This window comes from Phyllostomus hastatus, unplaced genomic scaffold (genome assembly GCF_019186645.2).
Source record: "Phyllostomus hastatus isolate PE091 unplaced genomic scaffold, TTU_PhHast_1.1 phas_contig_148, whole genome shotgun sequence".
Classification (NCBI taxonomy): Eukaryota; Metazoa; Chordata; class Mammalia; order Chiroptera; family Phyllostomidae; genus Phyllostomus; species Phyllostomus hastatus.
The window spans coordinates 22,858,229-22,880,195 of NW_025333607.1; the positions used below are offsets into that span (position 1 = coordinate 22,858,229).

General features: G+C 66.5%; 1 protein-coding gene across 1 annotated transcript; it reads left to right on the forward strand.

Annotated features, from left to right (window-relative positions):
- Positions 1–5,879: 5,879 nt before the first annotated feature.
- GPR25 (G protein-coupled receptor 25) lies at positions 5,880–7,710 on the forward strand. The gene has a single exon (XM_045817451.1). The coding sequence runs from the start codon at positions 5,880–5,882 to the stop codon at positions 6,948–6,950; it is 1,071 nt and encodes a 356-aa protein (XP_045673407.1). The 3' UTR covers positions 6,951–7,710.
- The last annotated feature ends 14,257 nt before the right edge of the window (positions 7,711–21,967 follow it).

Here is a 21,967-nt window from a genome sequence, read left to right on the forward strand (position 1 = left end):
CAGAGCTGCGGGCGCAGCCCCGGCTGCTGCGCCGTCAGAGGCCACCCGGGTACCGTGCGGTTCCCCCTGCCGCCTGAACAAAGGTGTGGCCCCAGACGACCTGCTCCGGGGCAGGTCGTGCTGCTGTTGTGACCCTGTCGGGGCCCAGGCAACCTCATCACCCGGCGCTCCGGGGTCCCGACCCCTGCGTGAGGGTCCCGCCTTGACTCCTTGCAGGAGGCGGGTCTTACTGGCAGCACATGGGTCTGTGATGCCCCGTGCTGAGCTCAGAGCTCAGTCCTCATGGGGCGGTGGGGGGGGATGAGTTCGAGCCCACTGCACGTCCATCTGGCCCACTGGCTGCGCCCTTCTTCAGTGGGTTGGCTGCGAGATTGCGCCTGAACGAACGCCAGCAATGAACCGAGCGGCCGGCAGACCCGGGCCTGCGTGCCGGCCGCGCGAGGCCAGCTCTCCGCCGGAGTTCTCAGGGTTTCCTGGGATTTTTCCTTGTCCTCACTGAGACCAGAGCAATTAAAACAAAGATCTCGAGGACAAAACCGAAACAACCTTCCCACGTCACCGTGCGGGAGCAGACACCCGCCTTCGTCCCTCCGCCAGGCGCCCGCGCCCCAGAGCTCAGCGGCCGGCCCGCCCACCGCGATGGGCGGTGGGTGCTCCCGTCATCGTCAGCCGCCCCGGCGTTCCCCCACGAGACTCCACCACGCGAGAGGGGAGTCCGCAACCCAGCGCCCACACCCGCCGACAGCGGGTCCCCTGCTCTGGCCGATGGGGGTCAGCCAGGCAGGGCAGGGGCCGTGACCCGTCTGGAAGGCCGGCCAGACCGAGGGCGGCGTGGGGGCATGGAGGGAGGATGCTTGGAAGGGGGCTGCGTCTCCGCGGCGCAGCCCCCTGGCGTCCGTGCTTGGGGGCGCCGTCGTATCTGCTGTCGTGTCGAAGCCCTGACCTGCACCCCGGCTCCGTGTCCCCCCGAGGGGGTCGTGCTGGGCAGTGGCCTTGCCAGCTTCCTGGCCGCAAGGGCTCAGTGCAGACTTGTCCGGCAAAGGGGTCCTGGCCCAAATTCAAAGTCGGACCCTGCGGGAGAGGCCACCCAGGAACCGGCTCCACCACTCAGGGACAGCAGAGTGACAGCACCCCCTGGGGCGGCCCCGCCAGAGTGGGTGGGGGGACCCTGCCCAGTCCCGCTACTTACTGTGAGGGACATCACCAGGCAGCCGGGGCACGTCCCGGGGAGCCGCTTCATGGGCCGCGGGGTGACCGTGGAGAGGAGAGGGCCCGCCCTTCCCCAGCGGGCCCTGGGCCCTTTTTGTCCTGAGGGGCTTCCCTGTCGCTTGGCCCTGCAGCCCGGGCTGGGTTTTACCCGTCAGAACCGTGGACGTGGGATCAGAACCGTGGACGTGGGATCAGAGACGGGGACCCTGCTCTCCTTGACGGCCCGTCCTCCCCTCCCCCCACCGCCGAGGGCCACGGAGGAGTCAGCCCGGAGGGGCCGGCGCACCTGCAGACCACAGGCTTTCCACTGAGTCACCCCGGGGGCGGAGCCCTGCCAAGGTGCAGACACAGGCCCCAGCCTGCCGCCCCGGGGGCGGGACAGGATGTTTCTGAAATAACTGCCCATCGGACACATCCTCAAAGCCTCGGGCACCGGGGGCAGGGGGCCACTTCCCCGGCGTGCCCACCAGCCTACACACACACACACACACACACACACACACAGGGCTCAGCGCTTCCCCAGCGGGTGTGGGCACACCAGCTCTGCCTGGTCCTCCTCGCCCTGGCTGTGCCCACCCGCCGGCCGGACCGTCCCGCTGGGCTCTGATGGGAGCGCAGACGGGTGACCGGCACTCCGCGCGCGCAGCCGGACAGCACCGCGCCGGGAGCCGGTCCCGGGTCTGTGTTTTACTGTCTGCGACCCCCGATACTCGATATGACTTCACAGTAGTAGTTTCAAGTAAAATCTCTGCTCTCAGCTTAATAGTTTTGGGAAAGTTCAAGAGAAACCTGAAAAAAAAAAAAAAAAGATCGCACTCTGAGTCGATGGGAAAAAACGACAAGCTAATTTTTTAACAAGTACAGAACTGAATGTTTTTGGATTATCAAAGGGAAAGCAACTTTTTTTAAAATCCGTACGTGAGGACAGGCTCTTAAAGGAAGGGAGGGGGAGGGGGAGAGAAACATGCACGGGGTGCCTCTGGCACGTCCAGACTGGGGTTCGAACCCGCGACCTTCCCGTTGGCGGGGCGGCGCTCCCACCAACTGGGCCGCACCGGCCAGGGTGAGGAAGTTACCGCTCCAGACTCTGACGTTGCCGAGGACGACAGGCGGGACGACGTGAAGGCGTGAGAGTCAGAACAAGGACACACCGCTGGGAGCGAGGCCCGGGAGAAGATCTGCACCCAGGGGCCCGCGGAGCGCCCTGAGGTCACCGCAGAGGCCTGGGGGCGGGATGCAAGGGCGGGACAGGAGGGCGCAGGCCCCGCAGGGGAGGTGAACGGGCAGAGACCCCCATCGAGTTTCCACGGGAGGAGCGCAGGTTTAAACAGAGGTGCCCTCTCACGGCCTCCCCTACGAAAGCAGAAAGGACTGGCCTTGCCGGAGGACATGGGCAGTGATGCTATGGAGCCCAGGCCCCCGGACGACGCCACACGGTCGGTCACTCAGCCCTGAGCGCGTCTGGCCTTCAACCCGCACGAGGGACCGCCCCCCCCCACGAAAACCACGCCCAAGAAGGCAAACAGGGGTCCAGAGTGCGGTTACTGCAAACGTCTGCAACAGCAGAAACACTGGACAGAACCCGAATGTCCAAAATCGAGGAATTAGAAAGTTAAGCCGTCCCCAAAAATGGGAGGTGGCCCAGCCTTCACCTCCTAACCAATCACAAGTGCGACTGACTGGACCTGGCGGTGTGCAAAACAGAACAGGACAGAACAGAACAGAACGATCTCGTGGGGAGTCTCTGAAACAGAATGTGAAAGCACAGAAAATCCCCAGAACGGAGAGGTGGTAAAATGAGCTCCCCCTTCTGAAAGGCCCGTGCCGGTCGGCAGTGAGTGGGTTCCCCGGGTCCCCAGGACCGCCAGGGCTCCCTCGTGCCTCGCTCTGGGGTGTGGCTGGCCCGCGTTCATGACGGAGAAGGCGCGTGTGGTTCTCGGCCCTTCCCCCAAGGTTCAGATGGCTTGCACGGGACACGGAAATCGGGGGGGGGGCACGCTGCAGGAGCTCGTGAAGGGGCACAAGTGAACCCCGCTGCTGAGAGCACGCCAGTTCAAGGCAACACCCACTGCTCAGGGACCGCCTGCGCCCCAGGCCCGTGCCCGTCACTGGGGCGGACAGGGAGTGAGCGGGCCCCTGCCCACTGTGCCCTGTGGACCGGCCAGCAGGTGGCCAGGCCCCTCAGGGACCTCCTCCTCCTGTGGGGAGCAGGCTGGTGCGGCGGGCCTGGGTCACCAAACCGGGTGGGCAGCCAGGTTCGTGGGCCCGGCCTTTGCCGCTCCCCGCCTGTCCGGACTCAGCGAGAAAGGCCCCCATGTACTCAGGGCCACCGACTTCCCTTGGGTGCGAGGCCACAGCCCAGGAAGCAAGAGTCTCTGCATTTCTCACAAACAACCTAGTTCCACTCGCCAGCCCCACCCATGCCCCCTCCCCCGGCCACTCACCCCATCTCCTCACCTGGTGTTTCCCCGAGGTTTCTCTCTTGATTTCAGAGCCTGGGCTCCGGGTGCCACAGACACAGGGTGCTGGGGGGGGGGGCATCCGTCCAGGCCCTCCGCAGGGGAAGGAGGCTCAGCCCCTCGGCCACGGGGTGTGGGTGCCACTCGCCAGCACCCAGGGAGTCAGGCATTAGGACTTCTCTGAATCTCCAGCAGCCCCTCGGGTGTCTGCCCTCAGGGGTCCGGGGGTCTTTGGGGGGGACCCATGCCTGGGGCTGGGGTGCCCCCTCAGCCTGGGAGAGGACCAGCCCCCTGGGGTTGCTGTGCACCGGAGGGACCTCCAGCTGGAAGCCTTCCGTCCCAGGGTGCCCAGGTGAGGACAGAGCTCTTAAGACTCTCGGGGGTGCCTTGCTTGGAATCATAAATAAATGCCTTCATCGGCCTCCGGCTGATCAACGCCAAACCCGACTGGCACACAGAGGCGTCTCTGGGGCCCCGGCCTCAGGGGACCGGGCGACACCCACGGGCTCCCCAGCAGAACGCCAGGCCCGCCCTCAGCTCCTCTCTGCCGGGACCACTTCTCTCTAGAGTGGACCCTCCCCCTGCCGTCCACCGCCAGACCTCCCTGCCCCCGACACGAGTGATGGGGCCCACGGCGGGTCCCCCGGCCCGAGCCTGTCCCCGTCCAGCCCCGCCAAAGGTGGCGTGTGTCCTACGCGATGATGGCGGGGCTCCTCGCCACCTACAGAAGGAAATGCAAGCCTGCCACCTGCTTCCTCCCCTCACGCCCCACGCACTGCCCCCCCCCCAGTATGGTCACCCTGGGCTCAGTGACCGCTGCTCCCCCTCGGCTCAGGCTCAGCTGCTCCCCGGACCCGCCCGGGCGGCACCTCCGGCACCCCTCCCTGTCCAGTGCCCCCCTCCCGCGGGAGGACATTGTCTCCGGCGTCTCCGCAGTGTGACTCTGCTGCGGAGGGGGCGGGCACAAGGGGACACCACTGGGCTGCACATGTCTGTGCCTGGCCTGGACCGTGAACCTCGAAGGCCAAGGCCGCCTCCCTTGCAGTGCCAGGGACGGCGCCTGACACTGTTGGTGACTCAGGTAAACATGCTGGTCCTTCCCCCGAGGTGTGACACCACATGGCCCCGGGGGTTGTCACTTACCCCTGGTGCCGGCAGGGTGGGCCCTGGGCTCCGTCCGGCGCAGCCTCTCACAGTGGGGAGGTCGGCCTCACCAGCATCGCCCAGAATCCCGCTGCGCCCCACCTTCTGGAGACGGCGCAGTGTCCCTCGCCACCATCGCCTCCTGGAGCCCACCACCCCCAGGGCATCTCCCCCCACCCCGATTCCCCTCCCTCCTGTGCGCTCCTGACTCCTGATTTGGGACCGCCGCCCCGGGCCACACTGGGTGCCGCCTGAGCTGTGCTGAGCTTCCCTCTGTATCTGGCTTAGGAGGCAGGTTCTGCCGAGTGGAGGGAGGTGGGGAAGAGCTTGGATTTGACCCCCCCGCCCTGCTCCTTCGTCTGGGGAACGCCACCCCCCCCCGCACCCCCCTCAGCCGGAACTCCCCCACACGGCTTCCCGAGAACCTGATTAGGTGGGGAAAGCGACTCTTTGTGGTCAGACCTTCAGCCCAGTGTCCCAGGACGCTCACGCCCAGCGGAGAGCCCTGGTGGCCGGAGGCAGGGCCCCAGGGGCAGGCTTCCCACGCACCCACCGGCCCGGCCCGGCCCGGGGCGGTGCAGGCGGGCAGCAGAACTTCTTCCGGGAGTGCAGGAGGGTGGGCTCGGGGCCCTACTGCCCAGAGGAAACCCCCCTTCGGGCCTCCCCCTCCCCTCTGAAACCAGAGAACACTGGGGCCCACAGCCCGGGGCGGCAGGGAGGGGGCGGAGCACAGGGCTGCAGGGCACTCACACCTCGGCCCAGCCTCCGGCTGCCCCCAGCGGGAGGCCAGGCGGGCCTCCGGGCAGGGGGGGCTTTTCCTCCAGGGAATGGGGTCCTCTGCCTCGTTCCTTTCCCCTCCTTTCCCCTGTGCAACCGCGAGTCGCAGGCCACCCTCCTGCGCCAGGGAAGCAGCCCCTCCCCCCACTCTCCTCCCCTCCCCCACCTTCCTGCCCACCCATCCCCTGGGCCCGGGTTGCAGGAAGGGAGGTGCTGGGCACCCGCCTGCAGAGCCGCTGCCGCCACCTGTGCCCGCGCTGCGTCGTCGGTGCGCCCAGGCTCCGGCCCGCCATGCCCCCCACCCAGCCCTGGAGCCCCAGCCCGGAGGCGGCGTCCTGGGACTACTCGGGGTCCGGGTCCGGCGCCCTGGAGGAGGAGCTGGAGCTGTGTGCGTCCTGGGAGCTGCCCTACGCCCGCGTCTTCGTCCCCACGCTCTACCTGGCCGCTTTCGCCGTCGGCCTGCTGGGCAACGGCCTGGTGCTGCGGCTGCTGGCCCGGCGGCGCGGCCCGCGGCGTCTGGCGGACACCTTCGTGCTGCACCTGGCAGCCGCCGACCTGGGTCTGGTGCTGACGCTCCCGCTATGGGCCACGGCGGCGGCATGGGGCGGCCGCTGGCCCTTCGGCCGCGCGCTGTGCAAGCTGAGCGGCTTCGCACTGGCCGCCTCGCGCTGCGCAGGCGCGCTGCTGCTGGCCGGCCTGGCCGCGGACCGCTACCTGGCCGTAGCCCGGCCGCCCAGAGCGCGCCCGCTGCGCTCCCCACGGTGCGCGCGCACCCTGTGCCTGGGCGCCTGGGCCGCGGCGCTGCTGGTCGGCTTGCCCGCCCTGGTCTCCCGCGACCTGCAGCCGCGGCCCGAAGGCCCGGGCAGCCAGTGCGGGGAGCTGCCCTCGGACTCCCTCCAGGCCCTCACGCTGCTGCTGCTGCTGCTCACCTGCGCGCTGCCCCTGGGCGCCACCTTCTTCTGCTACTGCCGCCTGGCGCACCGTCTTCGCCAGCCGCGGCCCCTGGGCCGCGCCCCTGCCACCCCGCTGCGCATCATCTGCGCCGTCGAGGGCGCCTTCGTGGGCTCCTGGCTGCCCTTCAGCGCCCTGCGCGTCGTCCTCCACCTGGCGCACCTCGGGGCGGTGCCCCTGCCCTGCCGCCTGCTGTGGGCGCTGCGCTGGGGCCTCACCATCGCCACTTGCCTGGCCTTCGGCCACAGCTGCGCCAACCCGCTCATCTACCTGCTGCTGGACCGCTCCTTCCGAGTCCGGGCCTGGCGCCTGGCGCACGGGCGCAGCCCGGGGACTTCGAGCTCCGGGGACCCGGCCGGAAGCTGGGGACAGGCGCACACGGACAGCCCCGCCGAGGCGGGTCCAGCCTGAGGGCAGCCCGGGGAGGCGGCTGGATCCCCCAGACCAGACGCATCTCCCCTGCCGGCAGCGCGCCGCCCGGCCAGCACCAGGGACTCCTCCGCCGTCGCCCTCCCCGACCTCGGGGCCCCAGGAGCTCCCCCAGCCAGGCGGCAGGGCGGCGGTCTCTCAGCCCAGTGGCCGCCTGGGCCGACTCCCTCTAGGCTGCGCCACCAGCAGACCGCAGCCAGGACGCCCAGGGCCCACCAGGTCCAGGAGAGGGGAGTGGGCTTCTTCTCTGCCCTCAGCAGCAGCAGCAGCAGCACCAGCCGCAACCTCCACCTCAGACCCGAAGCTGCTGTCTCCAGCCATGGTGCCTGCAGAGCCCCCGCGTCCTGAGAAACACCTTCTCCGCGTCAGACCACGGGCCTCTGCCTCTCCAGAAAGCTCCAGGGACCGTGGGAACAGGCCGCCCTCCTGCGTGTCACCCTCGCAGACCTCGCCGTGTGGGTTAGTCACGTCAGCTCAGGTTTTCAGTTTCAGAGTTCACCAAAGCCCTGGGAACCAGCCCCGGCGCGAGCTGCCTGGTGAATCCACCCGGCGACTTCCCCGAAGGGCTGCCCTGGGTGGACACCCTCGCCCCGCTCCGCGGAGCTCACCTGGCAGCCGCCGGGGCCCTTCCCTGGGGTGGGGGAACCGGGGATCCCTCACTCAGCAGACGGTCAGGTCCTCTGTCACACGGCCGGGGACCCCGGAATGTTCTGTGCGGGTTCCCCTTTCTCAATAAACGCTGCTGCTGGCCCGAGCACGACCCGGGGTCCTTCCTCACGCGCGCGTGGTTGTGAGATGCGTGTCAGGTGGTGACTGAGCCCAGGGCAGACGGAACTCCACCAGGCGGCCGAGGCCGACCTCGGGGTGGCCGGGGCTGGGGCGGCCACGGACGGGTTCTCCTCATGAGTTTACAGAGCGCGTCCCGTGTCGTAGGTGACGGAGAGGTCAAAGGTGGAAGGGCCGCTGGCTGCCAGGGGCCCCTTCAAAGAGGACTCGTGTCTCTTGTGATTTTTGGCTACACACAGGGCCTTTCGGGGGTGCTTTCTGAGGTCACCCAGCCCCAGCGTTCGGTACTGTCCACGCTGCGGCTCCGTGACCTGCCTTCGGGGTTTCTAGGGGCTGCAAACTCAGTGTTTGCACTGTTTATACATATATATGTGTGTGTGTGTGTGTGTGTGTGTGTGTACAATTTAAATAGTATATATAATGTATACTTATATACATTCTGTAGTGCACTCTCTTGTATACTATCGAGTGCGCATACAATACTTACACAGTGCATTTATGAATCTATATAAATGGAGCCACTTCAAAATGCAGTCGGAGCTGCCACCCCAGAGGAGCCACCTCGCCCGTCATCTGCCTCCAACTCCGGGCGTTAAAACGGGCTGAGTGACCTCTGGGCGCCCACGGCAGCAGCACCCCAAAGAGCCATTTGCCAGGGTCTCAAGAGAGCCGTCACCGTGACTGCCAGGCTGCAAAGGAAAATGTTGTTTGGAATGAGTGTCCCGAAGTTTCTGTGGAGCTCACGGTCCCCTCCCGTCCCCTGAATACACCCCCCCGCCCCGCCCCGGTCTCCTAATCCGGACAGACGCCACTGGGTTTCTGCCTGCTCAGATCCGTGCTTTCAGAATAGCTTTTTTTTTTTTAAATCTCAAATACATTCTTGTTGCTGTTCACGTTGGCCTTTTATTTTCAGGTTAACGGTTGTTTTGCTTTAAGTAGATTTGCCACAAAGGAATTCAGTCAGTCAGGGGGCTGGAGCTCAGGAACTCCTCCGAGGCCAGTCTGCAGCCCGTGGGGGGTCAGCAGGGCAAACCTCACTTTCCTGCCCCAGAGCCCAGGCCCTTGGGCCCTCCCTGTCCCGCTCGTGGCTCTCTGGGGCAAGCGGCGGTCATCTCGCCCAGAGAGAGCTCAGTGTCCGGAGCAGGCCCTCAGGAGGCTGTGCAGGCCGGTCCCCACGTCCGCTCAGACCCCAGCAGCTTCCGACGACTCCCTACCTGCGTCCCCTGAAGCCAGACCAGGAGTCTCTCTGTGCCCAGGGGGCTTCCACTACCCCCACCCCCCGCCCCCCCGCCATTATGGAAACTCAGCATTTCCCTCCGGTGTGGCCAGAAAGTTCCCTCCCTGCGTCGGGTGGGTCCCTGCGTGAGCCGGCTCTGCACCAAGGAGCCGGTTGAGTGAGCAGGCCTGCGGCAGCGCCGGCAGAGGGCGGAGGGCAGGGTCTCCAGAAAGAAGTCAGTCAGCCTGCAGCCAGGGCCTGAGGACCAGTCTCACCCCCACCCCGCCACTGCCCCCACCCCCCCAAACGCTGACTGCGGGTGGCTCCCTTTCAGGTTCCTCAAGGGTTCTGCAACTCAGCACATCCTCACCACCGACTGTTCCACACACGTTACCGCGTTGCTCCAAGAGAGACTGGAAAACGTGGATGATAAATTTAAAAAGGTCACAAAGTCCTGTTCGGCACCCACACTCTCCAGGAACACAAAGTAACGGCCACTTGGGTTTGGGAGCGCCACCAAGCACTCTAAAGCGGATTAGAAGTGCCTTCTGCCCGGTCTCCAGGGGTCCGGGGCTGGCCCTCTGTTTCACTGCCCGGCTGAGTGTCCAGTGTCCGTCTCCCGGCAGCCCCCGAGGTCCGCGCGCAAAGGGGCTGTGTCTGACCCCACGCTGCGGCCCCACACCTGCAGCTGGGCCCGGCACGCAGCAGCAGCAGCAGCAGCAGCTGGGGAGGACGGTCGGGAAGGCCGTGGCACCGCGTGAACCGACACGGCACGAGGTGTCGGGGACAGGCAGGACGCCACATCCCGTGTGTGTTTTCTGAAAGGGCACAAGGGCTCGGGCGGAGGGGCTGCGCGAGTGTGAGGCCGTAACGCTCTGCCCACCTCCGCCTCTTCGCCCTGGGCCTGCCCTAAAGCCGTTTACTGTTCCAGGCAGCTCGGGCAGCGCCTCGAAGTCCTGGGCCCGGGCTCCCGTCTCAGGCGGCTCCCGGCCCCCTCCAGCCTCGCTCCCTGGGGCGAAGGGGGGGCGTGACGCGTCTCGGTCTTCGCCAGAAGGGAGGAGCCGCCGGGTGGGGCTGAGCCGGGTACCGAGAGGTCAGCCCCCGGGCACCCCGGGCACCCCGGCACGGGTATTTCTGACTCTGGGCTTGTGACTAATTCCGGGCTTCCTGGTCGTCTGCCCGACCCCGGGGCTCCTGCTCAGGGCAGTGTGGGAACGCAGGCTGGCGGTTATGAGTGATCTGGGGAGCTCAGGGGCTGGTAGGCTGGCAGGGCTGCACTGGTGATATGACTCAGCCCTCACTCCGGGGGGCAGCGAGGGCTCCGGACGCCAGGCAGGTCCGAGGGTCTGCACTGCTCCTGCAGGAGGCCCCTGAGCACCCTGCGCCCCCACCGGGCCCCCAGCCTCAGTGATGGGGAGCCCCCCGCCCAGCAGGAGCCCGGGGAACGGCCGGGAGGGAGGGGGGAGGAAGCAAAGGTGCGAACCCGCCCCCCTCCTCACTCTCCTCGGAGCCAGAAAGTGTTTACTCAGCGCCTGCTCCCGCCTCCCGAGAGCCAGCTGGCCGGGGGGGCGGTGCAGGGGGAGGAAGCCCATTTCGTCCGTCCATCCGTCCGAGGACCCCAGGACCAGAGACACGGGAAGGCGCCTGCTCCCGGTCAGGAGCAGCCCCACGTGCAGCCCCACGGGCAGCGCCCCCCACGTGTTCAGAAAGCACACCCAGGCGGCCCAGCCGTTCTCACGCCCCCGCGGGAAGCAGGGCCGGCAGCCCCTCTACTGCGTGGAGGTGGGTCGGCCAGAGTGGTCCCCCCCCACCCCCGCAGCGGGGCAGGAAGTGAGCCCCAGACGGGGGCTGCGGGCGTCTGGGGGGAGGCTGTGGTCCGCCCCCCCCGGGCCGCGCCAGACGCCGGCCGCCTGATCTCACTCAGCTGCTCTGGAAATGACTGTGCCACGTCGAGGTGCCTGCTCCCGGTCCCCCCTCTCGTGTGACGCTCTGTTTACCCCAGACGCCTCAGAAAAGCAGGCCGTGCCTCGGGCTGTGCCCATGCGCCCAAAGCCACAGCGCGGGGTGGGCCACAAGCCCCCCCAGTTCTTTGCATCTTCTGAACCAGGTCTCACACTTTGTATGCCCTGCAGCGCCAGATTTTCCCAGGGCTCGGTCGCTAAAACTATGATTCCCACAAGGAGAGAAGGGGTTTAATACTAAGAGCAAAATAACCAGGGCCCTCCAAGAATCTCCTTTACTTTTTTTGTGGACCTTTTCTTCTTTCCAACCTTTCTCTACCGTGTTCCCGACCTGCGTCACTGGGACCACGAGGTAGGTCTGTGTTTTCAATTGCAGAGCCTCTTACAAGCATTTTCCTGCGCCGCGATGCAGGCGTGTGCACAGCCCCTTTGCAGGCTTGGGGGGGGGGGACACCGAAAGGGCCCGCCCCCTGAGATCGGACCTTCCATTTGCTCAGGGCCCCCTTCCCATCCGGCCCCTGCCCTCGGTGGGTTTTCAGCGTCTGTTCCGAACCCAGCGCGTCTCAGCAGCGTTTACGGTGACTTCAGAGCCCAGCGCGCTGGCTGTGAGACCCCGCGGGACCGGCAGCTGCTCGCTGTCCTTGTGACCTGGCGGGTCACGCCCCGTTTCCACTTCGAATCCCACCTGTGAGAGGGGGCGCAGGCCCCCGCGCACGGAGCAGGCGGGACATGTTCGCGAGGGGGGGGGGGTGCGGCGCGCAGGGCTCGCGGCCCGGCCCCGCCCCGGGTGTTCGCTGGGGTTGCCGGGAGCTGGGGAGAGGGCGCACGTGACTGGTGACGCAGGACTGGGTTCCGCGGGGGCTCGGACTCCTCGCCGCGGGTCCGCTTGGCACTCGCCGCAGGCCCGTGAGTCTGGGAGCCCCCCGCGGGCGACACGGGAGACTCGGCCCTCCCCCTCCCCTGGGACGGCCGTCTCCGGTGGAGTCTCCGCCCCCCACGGAAGGGGGCAGCGTGGGCTTCCCGGCGTCGGAGAAGGAAAGACAAGCGGGCGTGGGGACCTCCGATCTTCAGTGAAACGGGCGTTTGTCTTTCCTGGTTCTGCTCCCCACAGCCTGAACGTCTTACAGGGAGTTCTGTGCTGCGTGCCAGCTGCTCGCTGGCTGACAGAGACGGGGTCGGCCCCGTGACCGCCAGGGAAAGCCTGCGAGTACACCCAGCACGCCGTCTCCCTGGGCCGAGAGAGCCCGGGGCGGTCCCCCAAACGCGTGGGACTGAGGGCCTTCACCCCAGATGAACGGGGGGCCCCTCCCCGGCCCACCAGCCCAGTGACTCCACATTCTCTCGAGCGGGGGCCCAGCCTGCTCCCCTTTGCCTCCCTCGCTGCGTTTCAGCAAGACTGAGGAGGTTTATAAGCTGCACCCGTGTGAAGACCAGAGGCGTATATGCGCCCATTACACAGAAGGTGACCCGAGCAAAAGAATCCCCGTGCACAAAAGACAACCCCGCCACACCACCCGGTACCACCGACAAGCCACCCGCGGGCGACCCAGGGGAGGCCCAGAGCGCTCAGCCTGCTGCCCATGCGCTCCCCCACGCCGTCCCCGGAAAAGCCCGTTTCCCTGCACTCAGGGTCCGACGGCCGTCGGGCAGGCCGGCAGGCCGCCCAGGGCTCCCCGGGGTGCTGCACGCACAGGGGAGTTACTTTAAAATAGGAGTAATCGACACGGCTGTCTTCGGGGAGGGGGTGTTTCTTCGACCACAGTCTGAGTTTGGAAGACAGATGGACGAGAAGTTTACTGCTTTTTAAGAGAAAAACATCCCCTTTGGCAACGATCCCGCGGGAGAGGTGGTCCGGCGCGGGACTGCGGCAGGACGCCCTCATGTCACCACCTGGGTTGTTTCCCTGGGGCCCTGGGAAACACCATCTCATGGCCAGGATCGGCGGTCACCCCCTGGGTCCACCGACCAACTTCGCATCCCGTGAGAGGGACCAGGGTTCTGCACTCCCGGATGGGGATGGGGGCCGGTGGGGTGCCCAGCTCCGGGGGCGCATCCTCTCCGACACGGAAAACCAGGAAGCATTCACCTCTGCCACTGACTTCCAGGTTCCAGGGCACATGGGGGTGATAAGTGAGTTAAATATGAGTAGGGGTGCAAAAAACTGGAATTATCTTCTGGAGGGGGGCCCTTGTAGTCCAGGCTCCCCCTGCCAGGTGAGTGTTCCAGGAACCCACCTGGATCAGTGCACCCGCCGGCGTCGCTGTGAGAGGCTGTGTTTGGCTGCAGTGGAATTTTTTCAAGGCTCTTTCAGCGCGTTCGCCCACTTCACGACGGGTGATTGACGAGCGCACCTGCCCACACCACACTGAGCGTTCAGCTGTTTTTGACCAAAAATGGCTTGACCCCCAGGCCCCACCCTCCCTATTTCCCCAATCTCACCCTGAGCGAGCTTTTTTCATTTCCCCAGATGAAAAAAGTCCTCAAAGGGAAATGTTTTGCCGATGCGGGAGAAGTGAAACAAAAAGCGGCAGAAGCACGAAAAGGCCTCGAACGCGGAGGGTTCAAACACTCCTCTGAGCAGCGGAAAAACCTCTCGACAGGCGTGTGGCTTCGAATGGAGAGGGCTTGGAGGGCGGCTGGAGCTTAAACACGGAAGAACAAATACACGATTTCTACATAAACAAACTCCAGGCTCATTTGGGTGCCCCCCCAGGTAATGTGAGGCGGCGCACAGTCAAGGACACAGAAGGCAGGACACTTCTTCGTGAGACCTCTGACCTGATTTTAACAAGTCGCTGACCGACCAAATCGGGGGAGGGGAGCGGATGAAAGAGCCTAACACACACACACACACACACACACACACACACACACAAAAGCCAAACGTAACAATCTTTGCTGCAGCGCAGGTACAAGCAGGCCGACCGCACCACGGGGGCGCTGTGAACGGGAGGGGGAGTTACTGGGACCGTGGTCACATGGCTCTGCCAGCAGCATGCACGGTTTCTTTCAGCAAACACTTAGCCGTGATGTGTCCCCGCGCCTGGAACTTTCTTCAAACCGTTTCACGTGAAACACACACTAGGAGAAGAATAACTACCCAGTCTAGCTGGTGGGTGCACAGGAGCTCACTGCACTGGCCCGCTTTTCCGTGCGCTGCAGCGTGTCCAGACACAAGTTTCAAAAACAGTTTAATCGCAGCAATCACACACAGATAAGGCTTATACTTGCGCAGCACAAAGTACACGCGGAAACGATAACGCCGAAGTCCCCTTTGTCCCCCAGTCCCTCGCCGGAAGGATCAGCTGCCACCACTTGGGTGTATTTCACTGGTTTTTAATTGCTAACCCTTTCCCGACAGAGTCGGGCTCTTGACCGTGGCAATGGGGCAAGAGAGAAGTCGCCCGCCTTGCATCTGAGAGGGCCTCGGGGTAGTCGGTTTCGGGAACAAACCCAGTGTGGCCTCCCCTCCCCCGACGTCGGCCCAGGCGGCTCTGCCCACCAGGACGGCCCCCAACTTGCTTCCCGGTGGCACGCACAGCCCCCTCCCCGCCCTCCCCGCCCTCCCCGCTCGGGGCTGTCGCCACGTCCAGCCTCTTCAGTACGTGTGTGCGGCGAGCGAGAGGGGATCGAGCTCAACCCTCCGGCCCGCGGCCTGGGCCCCGGAGGCTGGGAGTCGTGTGGGAGGGCGGCGTGAGGTCACAGGTGGCCCGTTTACCGGCCACTTCAGCACCTTTCAACATCCTCTGACCTCGGTGGAAACCACCCACCCGCGGGAGCAGCCGGCCGCTCTGCCTTCCTCAGCCCTCTCGGGGCTCAGAGGCAGCAGAGGGCTTTCCGGGGACAGACGCCCAGACCACAGGCCCGGCGCGGGCTGGCCCACGGGGGCTGGCGGCCCTTTGAAGCCCGGCACTGCTGAACCACAGGAAGCGACACTCGTCCCTCGTAAGCAGCTTCGGACCGCAGAGATGAGATTGGCAGGTGCTCATTTTAGCATTTCTTCTTCCTGGGTGTCAGGAAGAAGAAGAAAACAGTTTTCTTTGAAGACGAGGAATGTGGAAAACACTCTTGGCAGCGATCACTGCCTGTGAGGGGAAAGCCCGGGTGGAAAACCATGTCGTCTCTACCAGTTTGTCACGGTCACCGCAGTCCTGTCTGGGTGCAGCCGCCCCCACTGCACAGAGGGAGAAACCGAGGCACCTGTCTGATGGGAAAACTCTCCCCTGAATGTGGTACCTGAGCCGCCGAGTGCCCACCTGCCCAGGGAAGGCAGAGGAAAGGAGTCCTCCCCCACCCCACCCTCACCCCACCCCACCCCCACCCTCGGGAAACAACTCAGATCTTAGATGCACCTCCACGCCCTTGAGAAGGGCGGCTCCGCCCGGGGCAGGGGCAGCCCCCCATCCCGGACCCCACACACGGCGGCCTCTCCTGCAGGGCCCAGGCTCCTGCCTCCCCGAGGTTCAAGGGCCCGAGGGCCAGGGGTCTGCATCCAGGGGCCGGGCAACTCTCTGCTCACACAGCCCCACGAGGGGGCCCGCGGGGTGGGGACCAGCCTGACACCTCCCCTTTACCCTGGGCCACCCAAGGCCAAGCAGAAAGTGGGGCGGGGCTGGGTGGGGGAGGAGGTGGCCTCAGGACCCTGGTGTCCTGTGGGTGGGGCGCTGGTCTCCGCCTTATTTGAAAACCCCTTAAAAACACTGCTGTTGTTTAGCTTTTATCTCCGGTAGCTGTGTTATTTTTAACACAAGTCACTATCTTAAACTCCCACATTGTCCAGGGGTCTCCAGAAACCACAGTGCGAGAGGCCGAGAGACCAGGCTCTCCGGACGAGTGCCCCAGAGCAGGGCGGGGAGGTGGGCCAGGGTTGGGGTCATGGTGAGGAAGGGCCAGGCTTTGCCCTCGGAGGAGGGGGGTCCCCGTCCTCCCCCAGCTGAGCCTGGGAGGCAGGGAAGAGTCGGGCTGGACCGGAGCCTGCAGGCCCGGCGCCGGGCCCCCCGCGGCTTCACCCTGGGTTTCCACCGGGGCCCTCGGAGGCCCACCCCGGTCCACACCCAAGGGCGGTCCGCTGCCAGCTGCTGCCTCCTGGTGGTGGCGCTGGGGAGAGCCGCTCCCACGGGGGCTTGGGAGTTGGGCGGAGGAGTGGGTGCTGGGGCAGGGTCCGGTGGGGCTGGAACCCTGTGGGCTGGAGGGGCTGGAGAGGAGGTGGAGGAGGGACGAGAGGCGAGGCGGAAATGACAGAGGAGAGAGAAGGCGCAGGGCGAGCTCTGGGACGGGCTGGGCGGGGGACATTGGGATCCCGGCGGAGGACTCCCGACCCGGCAGGGTGCTGGAGTGTTGGGGGAGCGGGTTCCTCCTCCGACTCCTGCCCCTCGGGCTCCGAGCCCCAGGGGTGGGTCTGCCCTGTTCTCCGAGCCGCTCTCCACACTCAGGGGCCTGGCCCCGGTTTCGGGGTGTCTCTTCCCTTGAGCAGTTGCAGGGAGCCCCTGGCTTGACCCTTTAAGTCGGTGGCACGCCCTCTGCACAGCCACTCACCTGCCTGTGCCCAGCCCAGAGGGTCCTGGACGACAGACGCCCCGGGGCCCGGCAGTGCCCCCCCCCCAACACCTGCCGGCTGGGAACGGCCGATGCAGTCAGGACAGGAAGCGGGCCTCAGCTCCAGCTCACGCTGGGGTTTCCAAAGAGCTTCTACCTGGGGCATCGCCGGGGCACTGTCTGGGCCTGCGAGACACTGCGCTCTTCATCTGGCCCACGAAGCAAGGGGGCTGGGCCTGCTCCCCGCTGGGCCCAGGGCTGAGGGTGTGAGTCGTCAGGACCAGCCGGGGGAGCAGGCGGGGGCGGGCCCTCCACTGTGTGCACGGGTGGGGGTGGCACTCCAGCAGCTCCGGCCCACCACGCCGCCACTGCCGCTCCCACAAGCCCAGCCAGGACGACCCTGCCCTGGCCCCCTTCCTCCTCCTCCTCAGAGCAGGGACTCGGGAGGTCTTCCCCAAGGGGCCTCTGCCACTCCCAGGAAACCTGGCACTGGGCCCCACCCGAGGGCCCTACAGTGAGTACCCTTCCGGGGGAACCCCCCCAGCCAGTCGCCTGGGGATCCCCAGATTCCCCTCTGCCTCCGCAGCCAGCCACTCACGGAGGGAGGCCGGCCTGCTCCCAAACAGCTCTTGACTCACCTGCACTCACGGCCCCGACGCCACCGCGTGAGTCAGGTGCCGTCAGCCCTGCCCGGGGGACCGTCTAGCCACGGTCTCCCTGTTTCCAGAACGCCCCCACGCGCACACCACGGTGAGTCGGCCCCAGGCACCTCTGGGTACAGTCAGTCTTCCGTGGCCCGATGGCTCCTTGGCATGTCACCCTGGTGGTGAGGCCCATAGTGCCCAGAGCGTTGGCCAAACATTCTTCTAGATGTTTCCGTGAAGGCATATATGTATTCAGAAGGGATTAACATTTCAATGAGCAGTAGACGCCCTGGCTGGTGTGGCTCGGTGGGCTGAACACCGGCCTTTGGACCAAAGGGTCGCCGGTTCCATTCCCAGTCAGGGCACAGGCCTGGGTTGTGGACCAGGTTCCCAGTAGGGGGCGCTCGAGAGGCAGCCACACATTGATGTTTCTCTCCCTCCCTTTCTCCCTCCCCTTCCCGCTCCCTAAAAATAAATAAGTACAATGTTTTACAAAAGTAAGTGAACAGTAGGCGCTGGGAAAAGCAGGTGTCTTTCCTGACAATGGTGGGCCTCGCCCAATCAGTCGAAGGCCTCAACAGAAACGAGGCTGGCCCCCCTCTGAGGAAGAGGGGTCCTGCATGCTGACTACCTTTGGGCCGCACAGCAAATCTTCCCAGGGTCGCCCACCGGAGGGCCCACCCTGCAGATTGGGAAGCTCTCAGCCTTCCATTTCAGGATGAACACCTGACATCCCCCGCTGGCCGCCCCAGGGCTGTGCAGCCAGCCCGGCCCCTGCAGGCGTTTGTGCACGTCTGAGAAAGCCACCGCGTGGGGGCGGGCGGCTGGGACCCCGGGCTGGGAGGCTGGAGCAGGGGTGAGCCTTCCTTAGTGCCTGACCAGGACAACGCCCCCGCCCCAGCCCTACCCCCCTCACCCCCACCCCCTGCAACCTCCGCGCCAGCAGCCCTGCTTCCCAGGGGGCCGGCCGGCCTGTGCGGCCTTCGACCTCCCCGCCGCCTTCCTTCCCGGCGCCGCCCCCCCCCCCGCCCCCCACACACACACACCCGAGATCCCTGCAGCTCCTACACCTGCGGTCCCTAGTCTTGAGCGTTTGTCCGGCCGGCGCTACCCCGCTTCCTGCTCAAACCTCCCAAATCCGCCTGGCTCTGCCTCCTGCGCCCACTCGCCGCCTCCCCCCCACCCCGCCCACCCCGCGACCCGCCCCCCACAGCGCGCCCAGGGTCCTGGCCCTGCCTTTGCGTTTCGATCACTGTCTGGGGCGGGGGTGGGGGGTGCACTGGGGAATGAACCTGAATTAGTTTCTTGAGCAAATGAGAACGGGGGAGCGAAGGAATGAATGATGGGCGGGCTGGGCACGTGGCTCGCAGTGCGCAGCGGCGGGAGGAGGGCTTGGCTGGGCGGAGGAGGGGAGGCAGTGCCGGCTCGCGGGGCGCGCGGGAGCAGGGAGGGCGCGGCGCCCCCGCCGCCTCCGTGCCCTCTCCCGCCCCGGGGCCTCGGAAATGGAGCTGCCCGGCCAGGCCTGGCCAGGGCGCTTGGACGAGGGCGGCGCTCGGGCGCAGAGGAGCCTCCTTCCGCCCCGGCCGCGGGAACCGGCCGCGCCGGGGGGGTCCCGCAGGCGGGCGCCCGAAATCGGGCGCAGGGGGACAGCCTCGTCCCTGGGACCAGAGCCCCTGCAGGCCGCCCATCCGCGCTGACACCCTCTCGCCCCGCACGCGGCCCCGCCCGTCTCCGGGGTGGGACTCTGAGCCCGGCCGGGCGCCTTCCCCCCTCCTCCGCGCCTTGGTACGCCCCGGGGGACAGATGTCTTGGGATCTTTAACATTTGGGATGCTGCGAATGCCGAAGTTAAATGGAATACCTCCGGGGAGGGCGGGCTGGGGGGAGGCTCGGGGGGAGGGACGGCGGCCTGGACACGCGCGCCCTGCGGCTGCGGGGCCCGGCCGGGGCGCGCGGGCGCGGGCGCGCGGCGCTGCGGCTCCGGGGGACAGGTAAGGGGGAAACGGGGGGCCGCGGCCGGGCGAGCAGAGAATCGGCCCCTGAGCCCACCGTCCTGGGCCTTAGCGGAGGGGGCCCTGCGGAGGATGGGGAAATTCGCCCGGGGGGCGGGAACGTCGCGTTCCTACCCCACATGGCTGTTTCCAGCGCCTCCACCTTTCTCCTTGGACCCTCTCCGCCCCCCAGCTCCCTGGCCAGGTTCCGGGAAGCCCGAAAGCAGCCAGACAAAAGGAGCCAAGTCTCCGCCGCCGGGATGCGGAGGGCGTGGTGGGGGAGGGGAGAGGGTGGACAAAGGGGCTTTTCAGGAAAGTCCGGGGTTTGGTTTGGGGGCGCGTTCCCTGCTGGCCTGGGGTTCCCCGGTTCCAGCCACGCCACCATCGCTTGCGGGAGGTGAACACCTTTCTCAGCGGGAAGGGAGGAGAGGGAAGGAGGGGACGGCGGAGGAAGGGGCCACCCCGCCCCCTCGGCCTGCAGGGTCCCGGGCCCTTCCTCTCGCGCGTCTCCGCGGCGGGCTCGGCGCTGACCGCCGGTCGTTAATTCATTCCGCGGAGTTCGGGGCGCCCGAGTGGGCCCTGTGCTGGGGGTGCGCGGAGCGGGACAGGCCCTGGCCTGCAAGGAGTTCAGTCTGGGGGATCCGAAGCAACTTAAAGACGGCACCTGGCCGTGGAGAGTGGGTGGTGGAGGGGTGTGGGAGCCCTCTGATGCAGGACTTGTCCCTAGGAAGGGGTCCCCCGAGAGACAAGCAGGTCTCTCCTCTCAGAGGTGTCTCCGGGTGCTGTGCTGTGCTGTGCTTCAAGGAAACTCGGCGTCCTCGTCCTCCCCAGCTGCTGGTCCCAGTGCCCCTGTGCTGGGTCTGGGGCCGGGCATCCTGAGATGTGCTGGGAGTGGGGTGCCAGTGGGGTCCCCAGCCAGCCGTGGGCTGTCCACCTCCCCTTGGTGTTTTGCCTGGAATGGCAGACGGCCGGCCCCCGTGGGCCTGGGGGTCTTGGAGGAGAGAGGTTAGCCAGTCCAGCTCCACAGCCCAGATCCTGTGAGCTGGGAAGCGCTGCCTGTGGGCTTGAGGGTGCAGGGGCCTTTGGAGGCGCGACGAGGGACTCCCCGAAGGCGGGGTTCTTCACGGGGTTCAGGGGCCCCAGAACCCCCGGATTCCCTCCGGAGGGCTTGTGAGCTTAGGTGGGAAACCTGTGTGTCGCCTCTCGCAGAAACGGAGCCTCAGCTCAGTCACAAAACCCAGAAAGGCCGGCTGCCTGCGGCTCCGCCGCTGGTAGCGTCCGCGGGAGCCCCGTGTCTCGGGGTGCTGGCCGCCGCCGTGAAACGTGGTCCGCACTCGTCGCTCCTGTGAAATTCCCCACGGACTCGGCTGTGCCGTCACGTCGACGCTCGGCTGTGCGCTTTTCGGGTTTCGCCCCGCGTTTCAGTGTAACTGCTTCTCGGCGATTCTCGTTACCGTACGCGTCCAAAGATACTGCCGCGAGAGCTGATTCTAGAAACTTCCATCCTCTCCCACCTGGCGCTGGGGGGAGGGTGTCAATCATGTGCAAAGTCAACTCCTCTCTGTTTGACGTGGCAGGAATGCGCAAACCTGGAGGGGATGGGAGGGCTGTTGTTTTTCTGAGGACTGGGGGGTGGGGAGGGCTTCCAGCTGCTGACCCAGGGCTGGCTGCTCACCGGGGAGGGGGCGGCCCCTGTCGGGGGCCCTCGGCCTCCGCGGGGCAGAGGAGGTGGTCAGCCTGGCGGAGTGGCCGCATTGTTTGGAGAGGGGCTGTGCAGGAATGCGAGGCTGCTGCAGGGGCGGGGGCGGCGGCGGCGGCAGGGGTGCAGAGGGGAGGGGCTGGGGGACTCTGGGCTCCAGGGAAGGTGCCTGCTCTGGGGCCATGAGCCATGTTGAGGGGCCGGGCCGGGGGAGGGGGGAGGAATCCGAGAGGGGGGGACAAGGCAGTGTGTTTAGGGACCGAGAGGCCTCCCCACCTGGCGCCAGCAGGGCCAAACGCCAGGCCGAGGAGCCGCAGTGGGGAGAGACCGTGTTGACAGCCGCGCCGTCCAGGGGGCGGAAGAAGCCCCCGCCCTCGATGGTGTGCAGGTCACAGGCCACACGGGGCGGAATCCGGAGACTGGGGAGGGGGCGGATGTTCGGGGTCCCTGCCGGCAGCTGACTGCTAGAAGGCAGGTGGGAGTGGCCGGTGAGTCTCTGCTTCGGGGGCCCCCCCCATCCTCGGTCTGGTTTCGGGGGAAGGTGGCCAGGGGGGCCTGTGCACCTCAGGGCTCTGGAGCCGAAACCTGGCTGAGGCGCAGCTGCGACCTTTGGCCCGCAGGGGTCGGTCCTGTGACCGTGGGTGAGGGTCCGGCCTCTGTCTTCTGCTGCCTCGGGGGTCCCCGAGGGTCACAGGGAGAGACTGGTTTCCAGAGCTCGGAGTCACAGCGGAAGGTCGTTGGGGTCAGGAGGGCCCTCGGCTGTGGGCGGTGGGTGAGGCCGGCTGGGGCCAGGCGACAGGTGGCTTTAGCTCTGGCTTCCCCCGCCGACACGGGCCCAGTTCGGACGGCACCTGGCTGAGGGGTCGGCGGGGTGGGACACCTGGGGCCTTATTTCCCGGAGGAGCCAAGTTCCACGTTGGTCTCTGGCCCCTCGCTTGCGGGGAGTGGGCTCAGAGCCCGGGGTCCCCTGGCCCTCCCACGGAGAAGGGACGGGGCTGGGGCTGGGGCCGGCGCTCCGCGGACCCTCCTGCGGGACGATGGGAACAGGGAACGGGGAGCAGATGGCCTTGACCGTGGTGGGAGATGCCTGAGAGAGAAACTGGGGACAACCCGGGCTTCTTGGGACCCCAGAGCCGTCCTGAGGCTTTCGGTCCAACCTGGGGGGCGG

What these genes read in the sequence shown, in the direction of transcription:
- GPR25 (XM_045817451.1), top strand. Translation starts at nt 5,880, where the DNA reads ATGCCCCCCACCCAGCCCTGGAGCCCCAGCCCGGAGGCGGCGTCCTGG.